The 15,726-nt window shown below is 42.0% G+C and overlaps 1 protein-coding gene across 1 annotated transcript; it reads left to right on the top strand.

Moving 5' to 3' along the window:
- Positions 1-1,087: 1,087 nt before the first annotated feature.
- arf6a (ADP-ribosylation factor 6a) lies at positions 1,088-3,733 on the top strand. The gene is made up of 2 exons (XM_030047309.1): positions 1,088-1,235; positions 1,375-3,733. The coding sequence occupies exon 2, from the start codon at positions 2,139-2,141 to the stop codon at positions 2,664-2,666; it is 528 nt and encodes a 175-aa protein (XP_029903169.1). The 5' UTR covers positions 1,088-1,235; positions 1,375-2,138; the 3' UTR covers positions 2,667-3,733.
- Positions 3,734-15,726: the final 11,993 nt, after the last annotated feature.

The following is a 15,726-nucleotide window of genomic DNA, read 5'->3' as shown; positions in this document are numbered from 1 at the left end:
TGATATATTTTAGTATATTTTATTTCAATTACTCTTGTAAGTAATGCAAAGGTTTATCTTTTTGTTATATTGTTTGTATCAATCCATATTTTTATTTTGTTCCTTGTGTTTAATTTTTCCAAAGATATATGTTTCTCCTAGTGTTGATAGGTATAGTTTGTGTAGTCTACTACTGTCCCTGTACAAAGTCTGGACAACCTGCTATCTATCTATCTATGAATGAATGAATGAATGAATGAATGAATGAATACGTTTATTTTCGATCACAGCAGCACAACAAATTAAACATAATTACTACTACTTACTTACTATCTATCTATCTATCTATCTATCTTTTGATGTTGAAGGAACAACATCTGCAGCTACATCCTAACACTATTTAGTTTACATTTTGTTGCTCAAAAACATGTACAACAACATTTGACTAACAAATAATTAAAATGCCGCTCATACATATGATGCAAATTTGTCACAAAGTCGCCTAGCTACATAATATGTGTGGATGCTTCATTCAAAAAAAAACAAAAAACTACTGTAGGCTGTATTGATGGGCCAACATTTCACTCATAATTCATTCATTTAAAATATTACTTAATAACAAGAATAATAAAGAAAAGGTGAGGTTTTTGTTTTATTTGTATAGCACCATTGGTACACAAAGCAATTCATAGTGCTTTACAGAGGCATAGAAATACATTACGAAAAACAAAACACTGAAGAAAACATTAATAGTTTAAAATTCAATAAAAGCAGGAAAAATAAAAACGATTAAAGAAAAAAAATCAAAAGCAAGAAAGCTTTAAAAAAAAAAAAAACATGAAGCAAGAAAAAAAACAATAGATAGTACATCATACTTACACAACGATAATAACAGCCTGGGAACAGACAAATGAAAGTAATGCTCATGACACCCGGTAATTGTTCTAATATGACTTTTTTTCTCACCGCTTCAACCGGATGCAATGTCCTTTTCATTACTGTTTCCTACCACAAGCACTTGCATTGGCTTTTCCTCGGGTGTTGGAAGGCGGGGTTTCCGAGGCGGCCCTGAAGGCATCAGCAGTGCGGGAGCCGTGTGTAGAGGAAGTGGCGGCTGATCTGGGTCCGCACCTTTTCCGGTAACACAGCAGCGCCGCCGCTGTGACTGCACGGCCGGGGCACAGGGAGGAAGAGAGTGAGGCTTGAGCGGGGACGAGCAGCCTGCCGGGGACGGGGGGACACCGCCACACACGCAGGTATCTCCCGCACTTTCTGCCTAATGTGTGTTTTATTCAATCCGCTCGCCACGGAGCACATTTTTTTCCTCTCTTGCCGATGCAAAGTTGTCTTCTGTACTAACACCCCTCCCTTTTCTGGACCGCTCTTGTGTCACAGGGGGAAGAGAAGAAAGTCGGATGAATCAATGACCTTTTTTTGAACGCTCTACCTCTGGATGTCCCGGCGCAGACGCCCACGGGAGCGCTTTAATTTGTTCCCTGTAATAATGCGCTCCAGAAACCCACGGTGCTTTTGAATCCGTCGATCGGATTCGGCTAAGGGCAAAGTGTGGACACCCGGCAGCCAAGGAGGAAGTGGGAACTCCGGGGTTTGGCTTGGACAGGGCCTAATTTATACAGCGCAATCATACTGGGCTGTTTGTTAAAGAAAAAAAAAAGCTTCTCGCTGTAAGAAAAGTCCAGCTGGATTTTGGAAGGGGAAAAGTGTGGCGCTTGAAATGTGGATTTTTTTTCTTGACGGAAGTGTGCGCTCATCGGGTTAGTTTGAAACAGGGCGAGCTAATAATTTCTTCTTTCATGTGAGAGCGGTGGATTATGAGAATAATATCCCCACCCAGTTCTGCGAGGGCTACATGATCATCACACTACTCCGTTTTGAATCCGCTGGCGCACATTCACCTGCTCAGGTCAGTCCATAATCGGAATAATTGTACGCCGACTATTTTTTTTTTTTCTTACCGCTCTGTGCAAACTTGTGACAGTCACCGCCTTTTTGAGTATTGACGCTTGTGTCAGCCCACTACTACCATCACGTGGATGGCTTTTGGCAGACACTGAGACTGTAACTTGTCAGACTTTACTCTCATAAGAGAAGTTTTATTTTTTCTCCCTCCCAAGAAGTATTTATGCACAGCCGGCAAGATGGGGAAAATGCTCTCGAAGATCTTTGGCAACAAGGAGATGAGGATATTGATGCTTGGACTTGATGCTGCCGGCAAAACCACCATCCTGTACAAGCTGAAGCTGGGGCAGTCGGTCACCACCATCCCCACCGTGGGCTTCAACGTGGAGACGGTCACCTATAAGAATGTGAAATTCAACGTGTGGGACGTGGGAGGACAGGACAAGATCCGGCCGCTGTGGAGACATTACTACACGGGCACTCAGGGCCTCATTTTCGTGGTGGACTGTGCCGACAGGGACAGGATAGATGAGGCGAGGCAGGAGCTGCACCGGATCATCAATGACCGGGAGATGAGAGACGCCATCATCCTGATCTTCGCCAACAAACAAGACCTCCCGGATGCCATGAAACCCCACGAGATCCAGGAGAAGCTGGGCCTGACCCGGATCCGAGATAGGAATTGGTACGTTCAGCCTTCGTGTGCGACCTCAGGGGACGGACTATACGAGGGCCTGACCTGGCTTACCTCAAATTACAAATCTTAATGTTTCTCCCCCTACCAGCCTATAGACTGTTTTGTGAGCAACAAGCTGAAAGAAGAGTGAAAACGTGAGGAAAACCATGCAATCTGAAGCAATTAATAACACATCCTCTGCTGCGTATATCAAAGAGAGGAGCAATTATATTCTTTGTTTTGTTTTTGTTTTTTTGTTTGTTTCCACTTTAATGATGATGACCTCCCTATAACCCAAATTTTCTTTTAAACAACAAGGCAATTGTTTTGTTTTGGCTGGCTTTCATTTCTTAGTTAGCTTTTTTTGGTTCTGTAGTATTTCACTTATACATTCTCTATAATCAGTACTGTTTAAATATGCCATAACCTTACTTTGAGCTCTTCCTGCAATTTTTATTTTCCTTTGTTTAATTTCTTTTTTTGGGGGGGGTGACTTTGGGACTGTGGGTGAGGGCGTACATTTATAGTTTTTACAGTCATGGATACTGCCCCCCCTACTCAGCTTTCACACAGTATTCTCATGACCCAACATCAAATTCAGTGGATGGGAAAGTCCACGTCCACTGTGAGGATGTGTAACATGTTCATATCTGTACTACCGGAAACTTACGGCCTACATCAGCATATCACCGTTCATGGCTCCAACTGCCACTGTTATTTGTAAGAATGTGTGTTACGGACTTGTTAGGACCTCGCAAAAGTACTGTTTTCATCAATGATTGTACACGATGGAGGAAATGTGCTCGTACTTATTTCCTGTACAGTGATTACATCCATAATGTCTACTGTGGCGGTTTGTTTGAAAGACACTATGTGGATGGTGGATATACACACACTGTGATATGGATATATATTTTTGTTGTTTCAGGGTCCGAATCTATTACCACCAATCGTTTTGTTTTGTTTTGTTTTGTTTTTTTGCCTCTTTTTCTTTTTCCAAGAGCTTCCATTACAGTTGAGTATTTGTAGTTTCAGCTGCCTTTGGAGGGACCCATGTTACAGGTGCCCTAAAAGACAAGACACTGACTATGGCAGAAAGTATTCACACAGCTGAGTGTGCACTTTGGGTGGGGGATAAACAGCTAGCTCACAGTGGAAGGGAGGGGGAGGGGTTTGCTCGGGCCTTTTGACCAATGTGCACATTTGCCTCTTTCTGACTGACTTTTGGACCCCAGCAAGTGTTAACTAACGTCCCTATCCCCACCACATAGGTGCTTCAGTGACTGGGACCCTCCATTTTTATTTTTATTTTTTTTTAGCCATCAACACCTGCCTGTACACTTGAGGTCATGCAGCCAGTCAGGCGAATCAACTTTCTGTTCATAGATTATAGACAATGCTGTTTTATTTTTCTTCTTTTCTTTTCTTTTCTTTTTTTTTTTTCTTTTTTTTTTTTGCTATATGCTGATGAAATAATAAAAAAGATATATCCAGATCAATATGGAAGTGGCGCTTTTTCAGTTCAAATTGAATTTATCCTCAGTGTGGCACAAAGTTTACATGCCTTGGCTCTGAAAAAAAAAAAAAAAAAAAAAAAAGCACAAGCTCGTAAAAGAGGAAGTGAGATTTTTTTGGGGCCGTTTAAAACGGTTCAAAGAAAAACTTGGTAGAATGAACTGTGAAGCGTGCATCTGCCCTGTTTCCTTTCTTGCTCTTGCGTGTGTGTGTGTGTGTGTGAGTCACTGGCTGTGAATAAGTGATGAGATCTCTAGTTTCGAGGTTGTGATTGTCAGGTACGCCTAGTTTGCCTAAGGTCTCAAAGTATCGCTTTGTCCGCTACACGGCCGTCTCCACAAACGTCCTTTTGACATTTTCAGACAAAGCAAGCAAAGCGAGGTGAATTCCCGAGGTTTCTGTCCATACATGTGCCTTATGCATGTTTTGACACCGGGTGATGTTAGAATAATCCCAAACTTTGACTTGAGCAGACAGACCTCAAACAGCCTGACCTTTCTAGAGCATTACAGCTGACAGGGGACATCAAGCACCACCTGGATAATAGTTAACTTACCACTTCTGTCTGTTCAAACAAGAGTTTCTGGAACAAGGTACAAGTGAAAACAGCAACATGACTCACATATGCAGGAAATGAAAGTTAAACACTCCTTATGGGTTAAGATTGATTTTTTTTGTAGTCTCACTGTATCCAGTTTAGGAGATCACTGCAAAACAGGCACAAGCTTTGCAACAAAAATCGTACAGTTGAAGGACAATTTGTGAGTAAGTGGAGTGAGTTTGGGTTGCTGCGAAGTTGCTTGGCAGTAGATGAGAGTGATGTCATGCTGGTGTGACTAGCGGGGTTTGGGTGACAGTCTCGGAAAAGGCCTAGGCCGGCCTGGCAGTGTGCCACGGGTATGCAAATTGCCCTTAGGCGCAGTTCTCAGATCAGGCTGCTCTTTCCCAAGCCATTCATTCATTTTCTTTACTCGCTTATTCCCCATTTCTTCAGCTACAAGAAGGGAAAAATCAAGGCTGATCACGACTCTTGTCCGGGGTCAGCTTCCTATTTTTTTTTTTTTTACATCTTGCCTCTCTGAAGGAGTGAATCATGAATTATGGGGACGCTGTAGTGACATCAAGTGCCAGGAAGCGCTCGCAGGAGAAAATGCTCATCATAGAGAGCGCTGGATTAGGACTTGTCTTGCCTCAAAGTGCACAAGGGCGGTGACACAAGTTTCAGGTTCCACCACAGCCTTTATCGTTCATTTCGTATCATTTCTCATGAAAGGTATTGAGAGATAAGACGCTGCTGCCATGTGCAAGCCTAACCCCAGGGTTGATGTTTGTGTGCTTGAAATCTTTATTGTCCTTTGAGCACCGGGCAATTTTCATGACCCCAAATTTACTTTAAGCAGCACCAACAGGAATATAATCATCTTCTCAAGTGTAGAACAGCTTATATTTTGGAGATAGTCATAGGTTTCACCCAGACAGCAGCCATATGTTAGCACGCTGATGTCCAGGAAAGTCACAGCCCTTGAATTCGTGTGAAGGAATGCCTGCTCTCTGTCTCTCTGTCTCTCTCTCCCTGCATGTGGAAAGGGCCTGTTTGCTCATGTGGTGTTTGTTCTGTGGCTATTGATTTGAAGTTTGACCTGTCGCTGTGTTGAAAGGATCGCCACACATGTGACACTGTCCAGCATGGCACGGGACAAGGCAGTTAAACCGAGGTGGAACGCGCACAAGTGCCAAATGCCTATTATCTTCTCCAAAACCGATTTCACCAATATGCTCTTTCTTTTTTATATATATATAGATAGATATATAAAACATAAGTTATAGGAATTTCCTGTCCTTTCAAGGTGTGCCCCATTCTATTTGCCTAGCATTGCCTGCAAACTGAAAAGTTGAGGGCTGAGTCAATACTTTCAACTGCAACCCTGTTTACTTATGACTTTCCATTCATGGCTTGCCCTCTGTCCAGGTGGGAGATGGGATGGGGAAATGACAGTGAAATCTACAGCCCCCTCAACCCCCCCGCTCCTTTTTCCAGGAGTGATCCCAGAGAGGAAATGTGTGGAGACAGCACTCGGAATCGGCCCCTGACGTTACATCAGCAAGAAGACAGTAGCTCGTGCACGTGTCAGGCGTTTTTGTACAGCTGTCGCCGCGCTCAGCAGCAGATGCACAGCACACGCTGGCCTGTGTCAAATGCCGCCGGCCTCACCTGTGGCCCTCCGTTAAAGGACACTTGCTCAGGACGTGTCTTGACATTGTTGGTATACTTGTCAAAGTGTTACACCGTCCGAATGCCCTAGAAAGATTCCACAACGTCAGTGATTAGTGAATTATTTTGGAATATTGGCTTTTGGTTAAGTAACAACAGATGGAGTCCTGGACTGCAGTTATGATTCACCTCAAATATATTTCCTGCAACTAATTTCCCAGTGAAAACTACTGTGGCAGTCCATGGAGTTTGATTTGAATGAAAGCCTGGACAGACCTGTTTCGTTTTCCTTTGCATCGGGCTTTACCGCCGAGTACTTCCATTGTGTGCTGTAGGGTGGGGGTGTGTGGACTGCTCCATTGTACTCCTTTGAAGGGGCTGGATTCAAACAATACCTTTTTTAATGGAGCTTATTGCCAGTTCCTCTGTAATTTGTTTACTCAGGCGTTCCTCTCAGCTTTTAATCTCACTCCAGCTCCTCATGCAACAAAGCGGGGACCAGTAACAAACACAGACAATGTTGCAAAGTTCATTAATGTTTTAGGCCTATCTCAACAAGTCTGCATGTTCGACATTTAGCGTTTAGGTATTTGTGCCTGTGTGCCAGATGCAAATATGGTTTGGGTTAAAACCTACAAATCTATTTTTTATCTATCACAGTTGATTCCACAATTAGGCTAGTTAACCATAATAGTGTAACCCGCAATTAGGGGTGTAATGGTTCAACAAACCCGCAGTTTGGTTTGTGTTGTGGTTTTTGCATCACAGAGATGTGGAATAACAATATAAAATCAACAAATACTCTTTCAACAGGCAAAAGTATACTTAGACTATTTAAAACAAACATAAAAATACTTTCAGCATATTGTATATTAATTCAGCTAAGTGTGTGGTTGTATGGCTCTCACACAGCGGATGTGTTTCCAACACTGCACTTTGCAGGCTGCATTGCCTATTTAACAGTTCATATGTGCAGGTTCAGTTTGACTCCCCCAGCTGTAATATATTTTAACATACATCATCTGGGAAATAGCGCCGAGTGGAAAACCTTTTCATTTTCATCAGTGCTTTTCTAGCACCTCTGGAGCTCGCTCTCCATATTTTGCCACAGTTGTTTCCATAGAGTTGGGGAGTTTGGAGATGGTATGCTCACAGTCAGAGGCCAAATGAAGAGACTCACTGAAAGAAGTTTAACCCTTCACTTTTTTCCTTCATGGGGATTTTCTCATAGTTGTACAAATGTGTGTTTTGTCTTTAGTTCGATCATGGTGTATAACTAAATATGGCATCCCTGAAATGTAAAGTGAACAGTATCAAAAGTTTTGGAAAACTATGTGGACCACCTACAGTTAGGCTTTGCTGCACGTAAACTACATTTTTCTGGATCTCTGGCTGACTGTAAACACCTCGCAATAAGCAAGGGTAGGTATCTGCACTTCCCATTTAATGACTTACCATCTAATGAGACAAGATTAGACAAGAGCAATTATTTATGACTAAATGCAGGAAAACTGTCGAGACCTGTGTTTCTGAAAGCTGTTAGCGTGTGTCGGTAGATTAAGCCTGTGCCTAATCTCTGTTGAACTTACTAAAACACTGGGAGTTTCCACCCATGAGATTTCTCTATCAAGTGGAGATAAGGGATTAACAGAAGTTTGTGGGGATGCCAGCAATTTAACAGTATGTTGAAACATTGAAATACACTCAATCCTTCTGCTGAAATGGACTTTATCCTTCTACTATTAAAAACAAGCTGCTGTTCATCTAGATCAGCAACCATGAGCATTTAAGCTCGTGCAATCCAACATGCTCCCTGTTTTGTTTGCTGTCACAATCCTCCTCCCTTGTTCCAATTTCAATCTATTTTATCTCTGTCTACGGACGACTCCTGGGGGTTTAGTCATCCAAGACGATGCATCCCCTAGTTGCCAGGGCAACACGTCCTTCAGAGGCTGGCTGGCCAAGCCCACAAATCCATAGTGTCTCCCTTATTCCTCCAAACAACCCTCTTCCCATTTCCTGTCTAATCAATGACCCTTCAGCTCTTCAGGAACGAAATTCTCCATTGTTTTGCTTTATTGCATGCTGTCCTTTTCAAATCCACAGTTCAGGTGTTGTCTGGCCTCTTAATTAAGTAATTGTCTGCTGTTTTTCTATTTAGCCCTGTTTCCTGTCCAACAACATCCACCCGATTGTTGAATGGATTTGAAGTCCAAGCGGACAGGCCTGAGCTGCTGCTCCGAAGTCTCACTGTCTCAGTTGTCATGGGGCCCATTCAAACAGGCTCATAAAAGCGCCATGCCGAGTGTAATTCAGCCTCCAGGCAGTTATATGTGCTTTAGAAGCTGTCACACACTGCATTTCCCTCCGCCTCAGAGAATGTGTGAACAATTAAAGGGAAGCCTGAGGCCTGCGTGTTTGCATTTGGTGGAGAAGTTGTGCAGTGGGAGGGATGTGTGCTGCTGCTGTGGCCCGGTGCAGCAGGAAATGATGCAAGCCACCAGTCTTTTTCTATGGAGGCTGTTCATGTGTATTGAAAATCATGCTTTTTAAAACCCTCTATGAAGAAATGACGATGCTGTCAAAAGTCCAAGCACATGATTGAGATCTAAACCCTCAGGACCAAAGTCGGCAAGTCAAAAATAGATTATCCGTAAAACCTGTTCAAATTCCCTTTTTTCCCCATTTTTGTTTTTACTTAAGATTAGCGTTAAACATACAATGTCTGACATTAACCTCGGCAGGCTTTATAATTAACATTTTGCATGACAGCTCTGCAGGTTCAAAAGAAAGCTACTATCTAACATACATAAAAATGAACTGTTTACAGGAAAATGTATTTATATTTAAAATGACCTCAACTGTTGGGTAAATGAGGCTTTTCACTTTCCCATGTGACAGGAAGTGACATCTGCAGCAACCTTCCTGTGTGACACATGGCACGCCACCGCAGCAGATGTACATATCCTCATAATTTCCTGTCATTTCCAGGAGATAGGCAGATGCTTCTCCTTTTTGCCTAAAATAAAACAATTAAAACATACTGGAGTGTTATTACTCTTCAGTTAGTTATGGATCCAGCATTGGCAAAGGGTATAATCGCCAGACTCAAAACACTGACCCTCCATGAATATATATTTGACCAAGCTCATGGCTAATCAACCACATTTGAATTATTTTACTTTATTTCTCCCTCAATATCCCACTGCCTTCTCATTGTAAATGCAGAGAGGATATCCAACAGGCTTCTCAGGATTATTGTGTCAAATATATAGCGATAAAAATGGCAGTTGTCACGTTAAATCCGGGTTAGAGCCTGCCATTCACACTTTCTAATTATTAATAGGTATTGTGGGACATTGATGGTCTGAACGGGGAGCCAATTACTCTAAATGTCGCTCTCTTTGGTGCCTGTTGGCAACCTCCTTATTACACACTCTCGCGCACACACATACCTCACACACACACACACACACACACACACACACACACATATATAGACAGAGCAGTCGATGCAACTTTCATCCTTAAATAACACCCAACAACACAAAATCCAAAAATAACCAACCACACACAAATAGACCTTCCACTCATTCTTATTAATGAGCCGTCTGAAGAGCCATCTGTGTTTGTGTAGAGCAGTCAGCATATCCCACTCCGACAGCTGTGTGTGTGTGTGTGTGTGTGTGTATGTACATGTAGGGCTACTTGTTGGCAGGTGCTCCTCAGAGCTCTATGATCTGCGTGTTAAAGGTGTGTGTGTGTGTGTGTGTGCAGCTGAACTCCCCTGCTGACCAGGCAGCACTAAGCAGAGCTGCAGTTGTCCTGCTAACAGCCCCCAGGATGATTAAGGGCAGTTTCAGATTGCACACTGTGACAACGCTTCCTTTTTTTTTTTTTAAGAAGTGCCACCATAGCACTGTTAAAGTGCAAATGTGAAAAAAATGCTCCTAGTTTTGATTTATTACAGTATGATGTCATAATGTGTTTTATTTATTTATTTGTGATGTGAAGGACAGAATTGACAATACATAGATACTGAAATACTGGAATAAATAGATTGATTGACTATGCGGTTTTCAGCCCATCTTGTTATGATGTGCTGAAAAATGATGAATGCCACCCATTTCTCAAAAGAATAGAACTTAGAAATGCCTCAGGAGTTCAATATTTTGCCTCAGTTGTTTATGTTTGTGTGTAAATTTGACATCAGATCATTGGATTAAAAGATATTCATTCGTTCTCTGGGTTATTACTCTTGAACCGGAGGGGTTTTATCCTTCCTCAGGTGTGCCCTCCCGTTTGAAACTACATAGTCTGCCGGATTACAAGGGTTCATCCTGTCCCAGGGTCACAAAGGCTCTTTAATTCATTTCTATTGTAATGTGGATGATAGGTTGTTTTTATGACATCACCGAATGACATCCCCATCTCGTGCTCCTCACATGCTCTTTTTTGGCTATCTGGTCTTGCTCAATGATTATGCAAAAAAATCAGTACACTGCAAAAAAATCTCCATCTTAACAAGTCGAGACCGCTTGTTTCATATTCACTGTTCAGCTCTTGTTTTTCTTAAAACCAGTTAACAAATCTGCCAGTGGGATGAGAAAATCCCTCTTATTTCCAATGCTGATCAACTTTTTCCAGAATATGCCTCACTCATTCGTCATTTCCTTGATACTGGTGGGCTGATCTGCCTTATTCTGCCTGCACTGGAAACAAATGGGATTATCTCATCCCACTGGCAGATTTTTTCATTTGTTATAATAATCGGAACACTGAATATAAGACTAAATGACTTGTTAACAGGAAGATTTGTTTGCAGTGTGCTATTTCAAAAGCAGCTCTGTGTGGGACTGTGTATTCCAGTCTGTCAGTGCTAATAATAATAATGCATAAACAATCAAAAGCCACAGCATATAATGCCATTCATCGCCTGTGTTTTGTAACAAACCTGTTTGTTTATGCAATTAGGCTTCCCTGTAGGAGGTCTGCCATCGCAAGCAGAGCCTGTTATGTTGGAGTGCCCAAAGAGAATGGGAATATGCTGAGCCATCTGCTGCATCATGTCTGCTCTACGCAGGAGACCGCCTTCTCATCAGCTACAAGGAGCACGGTGTCTCTCTCTCTCTCACACTCACACACATACACACACACAATAGACATATGTACATCCCTAAATTGCAGGCCTGTTCATTAGGTCGCAGCACATGCACACACATGCACACATGCATCTGTAGGTACACTACGAACATTGACAATTTATTATTTTGATTCTTTGATCACAGCAGTTAAATAATTTTGTTGCTCCGTTTGGTTTGTGGTGTCTTAAAAAGCCCTGTACCCTGCCTCACCAGCACATCTGAGGCTTTTTTGTACAAACCGGAGAGGTGGGATCACTAAATGACAGAAATACCTCTCCTTTGTTTGTTCTTGTCTCTATGGCAACATTGACAAAGACTCAACAGCAGATAGCTCCAGTGCATCTCAGTGGTCTGAACTGACAGTCGCGACTCCCATCCTCCTTACTTGAATACCTCCACTGAACATGTATCATTGTCATTTAAATCAGTGTGAATCCAGGGGAGGGGATCAATCTGCTGGTTTCTATGGATCACTCTTATGGAGACATTGCGAGGACTGCACCGGAGATAAATCACGACTAGGTGGAGTGATGCCAGTCACACTCACCAGCCGCTTGCCAGAGGTCACATTCACTACCGAGATTGTCTGTTCTGTAAAGTCAGCCAAGACTACAGAACATCTTGATGGTGTATGTGAAACAGGCTGCTCGGCCAAAATACCAAAGCATTAGTGATATGACATCATTTGTATATTTATGTGTGTGCAAGTGTATGTGTGTGTGTGTGTGTGAGGGAGAGTTTCAACATGTGCATGTATGTTTACAATGGATGTATATTCTGGACATCCATCTCCAAGACAAACACTGATTACTTGTTCTATAACAGTATCTTTGTTTGACTTGAAATACAGTCAGCCAAATGCTGCACAGTGATAGTGGAACTAATGCATTCCACGTTTTCACGGAAAGGCATAGAATACGAGCTGTGATTAGCTCACCAAATATGGTCCCTCAATAACTTCTGTGATGCAACAGGAGCGCTCTCCGCTACACTGTGCGATCCAGAGTTCAAATTCCATTTGGCTGCAGGTTGAACCTTCCATATTACGAAAGGGAGCTGCCATAAATGGACATTTCAAATTAAAGTGACTTATGGGTGGAAATACAGCATCTCAGCACTGTATCTCAAATAGTCAATTACATTTTGTGAAATGCCGGAGGCAAATTATAATGCCAGGGATACCATGCTGCTGCATCCTCTCTACGATGTGTCAGTTGCAATTAATGTCACGTTGTCCTCCATAATATCAGGGCTGTGAAATGGCCAACAGTAAAGAGAAGTGCAAGCCAGTGAAAACTTCATGCTGGGAGTAACTCATGAGGTCTTATTTAGCTCATAAGATTATGGAACAAAGCTGTGAAGAGCACAGCTACAATATAATAATAATAATAATAATAATAATAATAACAATAATAATAATAATACTTTATTTACACAACACCGTTAATACAGGGGGTGTAGCTCAAAGTGCTTGACAGTAAGGTTACAACAAGACTATAAACCAGGCAATTAAAAACAAATGCAAATGCTGGTAAAAATCAAGCAATCAATTGAAAAACAAAAAGCAGTTAAACAAATGTCAGTAAAAGCTACCACTGAAAACCCTTTTTTATTTCATCAGTGATTCCTCATCACTCTAATTCTGCTTAGTAATGCTATCACAGAATGATCCGCAAGCCAAAGTGCAAAAAATAAAATGAAAAAACAAATAAACAAAATTCAATAAAATACATAAAAATTAAATAAAAGTTACAATAGAATAAAAATAAACTTTAAGGCCAATGAATAAACTGAAAAACTAAGGCTATAACATTACTCCAAAATAAAAGCCAGGTTGCAAGGTGTCACAGTGAACAGAGAAACCATAAATGAACAGGAGGGGTGTGAGTTCAGGGCCCACACAGGCAGTGTCGGCCCTGCTGACGCGTCCTTGAGCAAAATGAATGCCTCCTAGTTCAAACAGTGTGTTTACTTTGCCCAAACTGTAGAAGTGGGATAAACAGAAGAAAATTATCCCCTGGGATTTATATTGCAGCAAATCATCATTAATTCATTCTTCTTTAACAATAAGAAACTCATTTGACTGCACTGATGTCTGGTGTTCATCGTCACACATCAGTGCATCGGCTCCAGAACATAGAACAACTCCGGAATGTTCTTTTAAGATCTAATTGCCTGTGTTGGAGGAGACTGACAAGAGAATAATCTCCCTAATAATTCAGGCTGGATCTTCGCCTAGCTGATTGGGTTTTGAGGTCATGAACTGTGGTTTCATTTTGCATGACGGACGCCAAACACATTTTCCAAATTTCACCCAGATACTCGACCAAACAGAGGAGGGAGAGAGAGAGAGAGAGAGAGAGAGAGTGAGTGTGCCTCGATCCTCATACAGAGGCCTGCAAACGTGCTACCGAATAACTAAAAATCACACGGCCTCGAGTCTCTGCTTACATCAGGTTTATCCAGTTTCTACCGTGTATCTCACAGGAAAGGCATGTTGAAGTTTAAACTTTTAACTACTGTACTCTCACTTCTCTTAGGTGACTCAGCACTCCCTTCGGTGGATCAGGTGTGTGTGTGTGTGTGTGTGTGTGTGTGTGTGTGTGAGACTGTGGCGGGCTCAGGCTCCCAGAGTTGAAGGGTGTGGTTTGATTCCTACAGAGACTCATTCATGAGTCACCACCACTTTTATTGCTGTCAACAGTCTCTCTCTAGTTGAGCACTCCAGCACTCCAGCTAATGTGTAAATGAGGGCCTTGCTCATTTTCATGCTGAAGCCGATGGCTGTTGAATCGGTCTGATAACTTGACTTAATTTAGTCAGGCAAGCAATGAAATTACAATGAAATATCAGATAGCACAGGCCAGCATTACCGCACATTGCGTAGTCATATACCGCATGGCGCCTCTTTGCCTTACTGCTCATGCAAGCTGCTACATGTTATATTCTCTGCCAGACCCTGAACTAGGCTGCTGTTCCAGACGAAGGGAGATGATGATGCTGTGGAGACTACACAGATTCTCTCGCCGACACCCCGGCACTGGGTTTGGTCCAAAAAGCCCTGCAGCAAAGGCTTTGCTTTCTGCCTAATCAGACAACAATGAACAGCAACAAAGTTCTTGGAAGGAACTGTGACAAGTCAGCTGTGTCTGATCCAAGTTGCAAATCCAATTCACTCGCATTATTCCACTGATCGACAACATGAAATGTGTACTTGACAAAAATACAGGTGGAGAGCAGAGCCGGAGAGCTGTGCTGTCACCGGTCCAGCTGTTTTTTTTTATTATTATTATTTTTTAATTTCATTTTTTATTACTTACCATTTTCTTGTTTGGCTTGTTTCATTTTGTTGTATTGCTCTTTTCTTTCTACTTTATGCTTTATTATCTTAATGCACATATTTAAGACCAATGTTATCTTCATTGTTCATAAACTGAAATAAAGATTCATTTAAAAAAAAAAAAAAAAAACTTTAAATAGTTTAGTCATTTCATAGAAATTTGTAAAGTTGTTCATTACAACTGAGTGCACTGCCCTCATGTGGTCACAGCACTATGAGTAAGCACATACCTAATCTCACACTTTTCTGTGTGGTGTGTGAGTCACACACACACACACACACACACACACACATACACACACACACACACACACACAGAGAGAGAGAGAGAGAGAGAGAGAGAGAGAGAGAGAGAGAGAATGCACACTCTATGCTCCAGCCGACCTATTTATCTACCAACTTGATGAAAAATGCAGACAATAAAGAAAGGTGTCGCGTCTGGGCGCAGTGGTGACCCACATCCTAACTACATCACGTCCCTCTGAAGCAGCTCATTACGTCAGACTCCATAATGACCCAGGAGTGTTACGACTTTTTTTCTGAAATAACACCAAACATCCCTGCAACTGCATGTGTGACAGGACGTTGTAGAAAGCCAGGGCGATGCGAGCACTTCCTCCGAATTTAGTAAAGCCTTATTTTATTATATTAGTCAGGAGCCAGCTTCTCATCACGGCCGCGTCCAATCCTCGTTTTATAGGGGTGGATCTTGATTAATTGAATTTTAAGGCTTATTTACGCGTATTTTCATCACGTCATCGCAAAACAAAATGCTTCTTTCAATTTAAAAAATAATAGAAAAGGATGTAATTCCTCTAACGGTACCATATTATGTAATTTTTTAAATAATTTGCTGCAGGTCACCCCTACACAACATGGTACGCCCCACTCCCTGCCGTTAGCTGATGTTGTACCCTATGCTATACCAGATTTGTCGCGA

Source organism: Myripristis murdjan, chromosome 24, assembly GCF_902150065.1.
Source record: "Myripristis murdjan chromosome 24, fMyrMur1.1, whole genome shotgun sequence".
Taxonomy (NCBI): Eukaryota; Metazoa; Chordata; class Actinopteri; order Holocentriformes; family Holocentridae; genus Myripristis; species Myripristis murdjan.
This window is presented reverse-complemented; position numbering and strand designations above follow the sequence as displayed.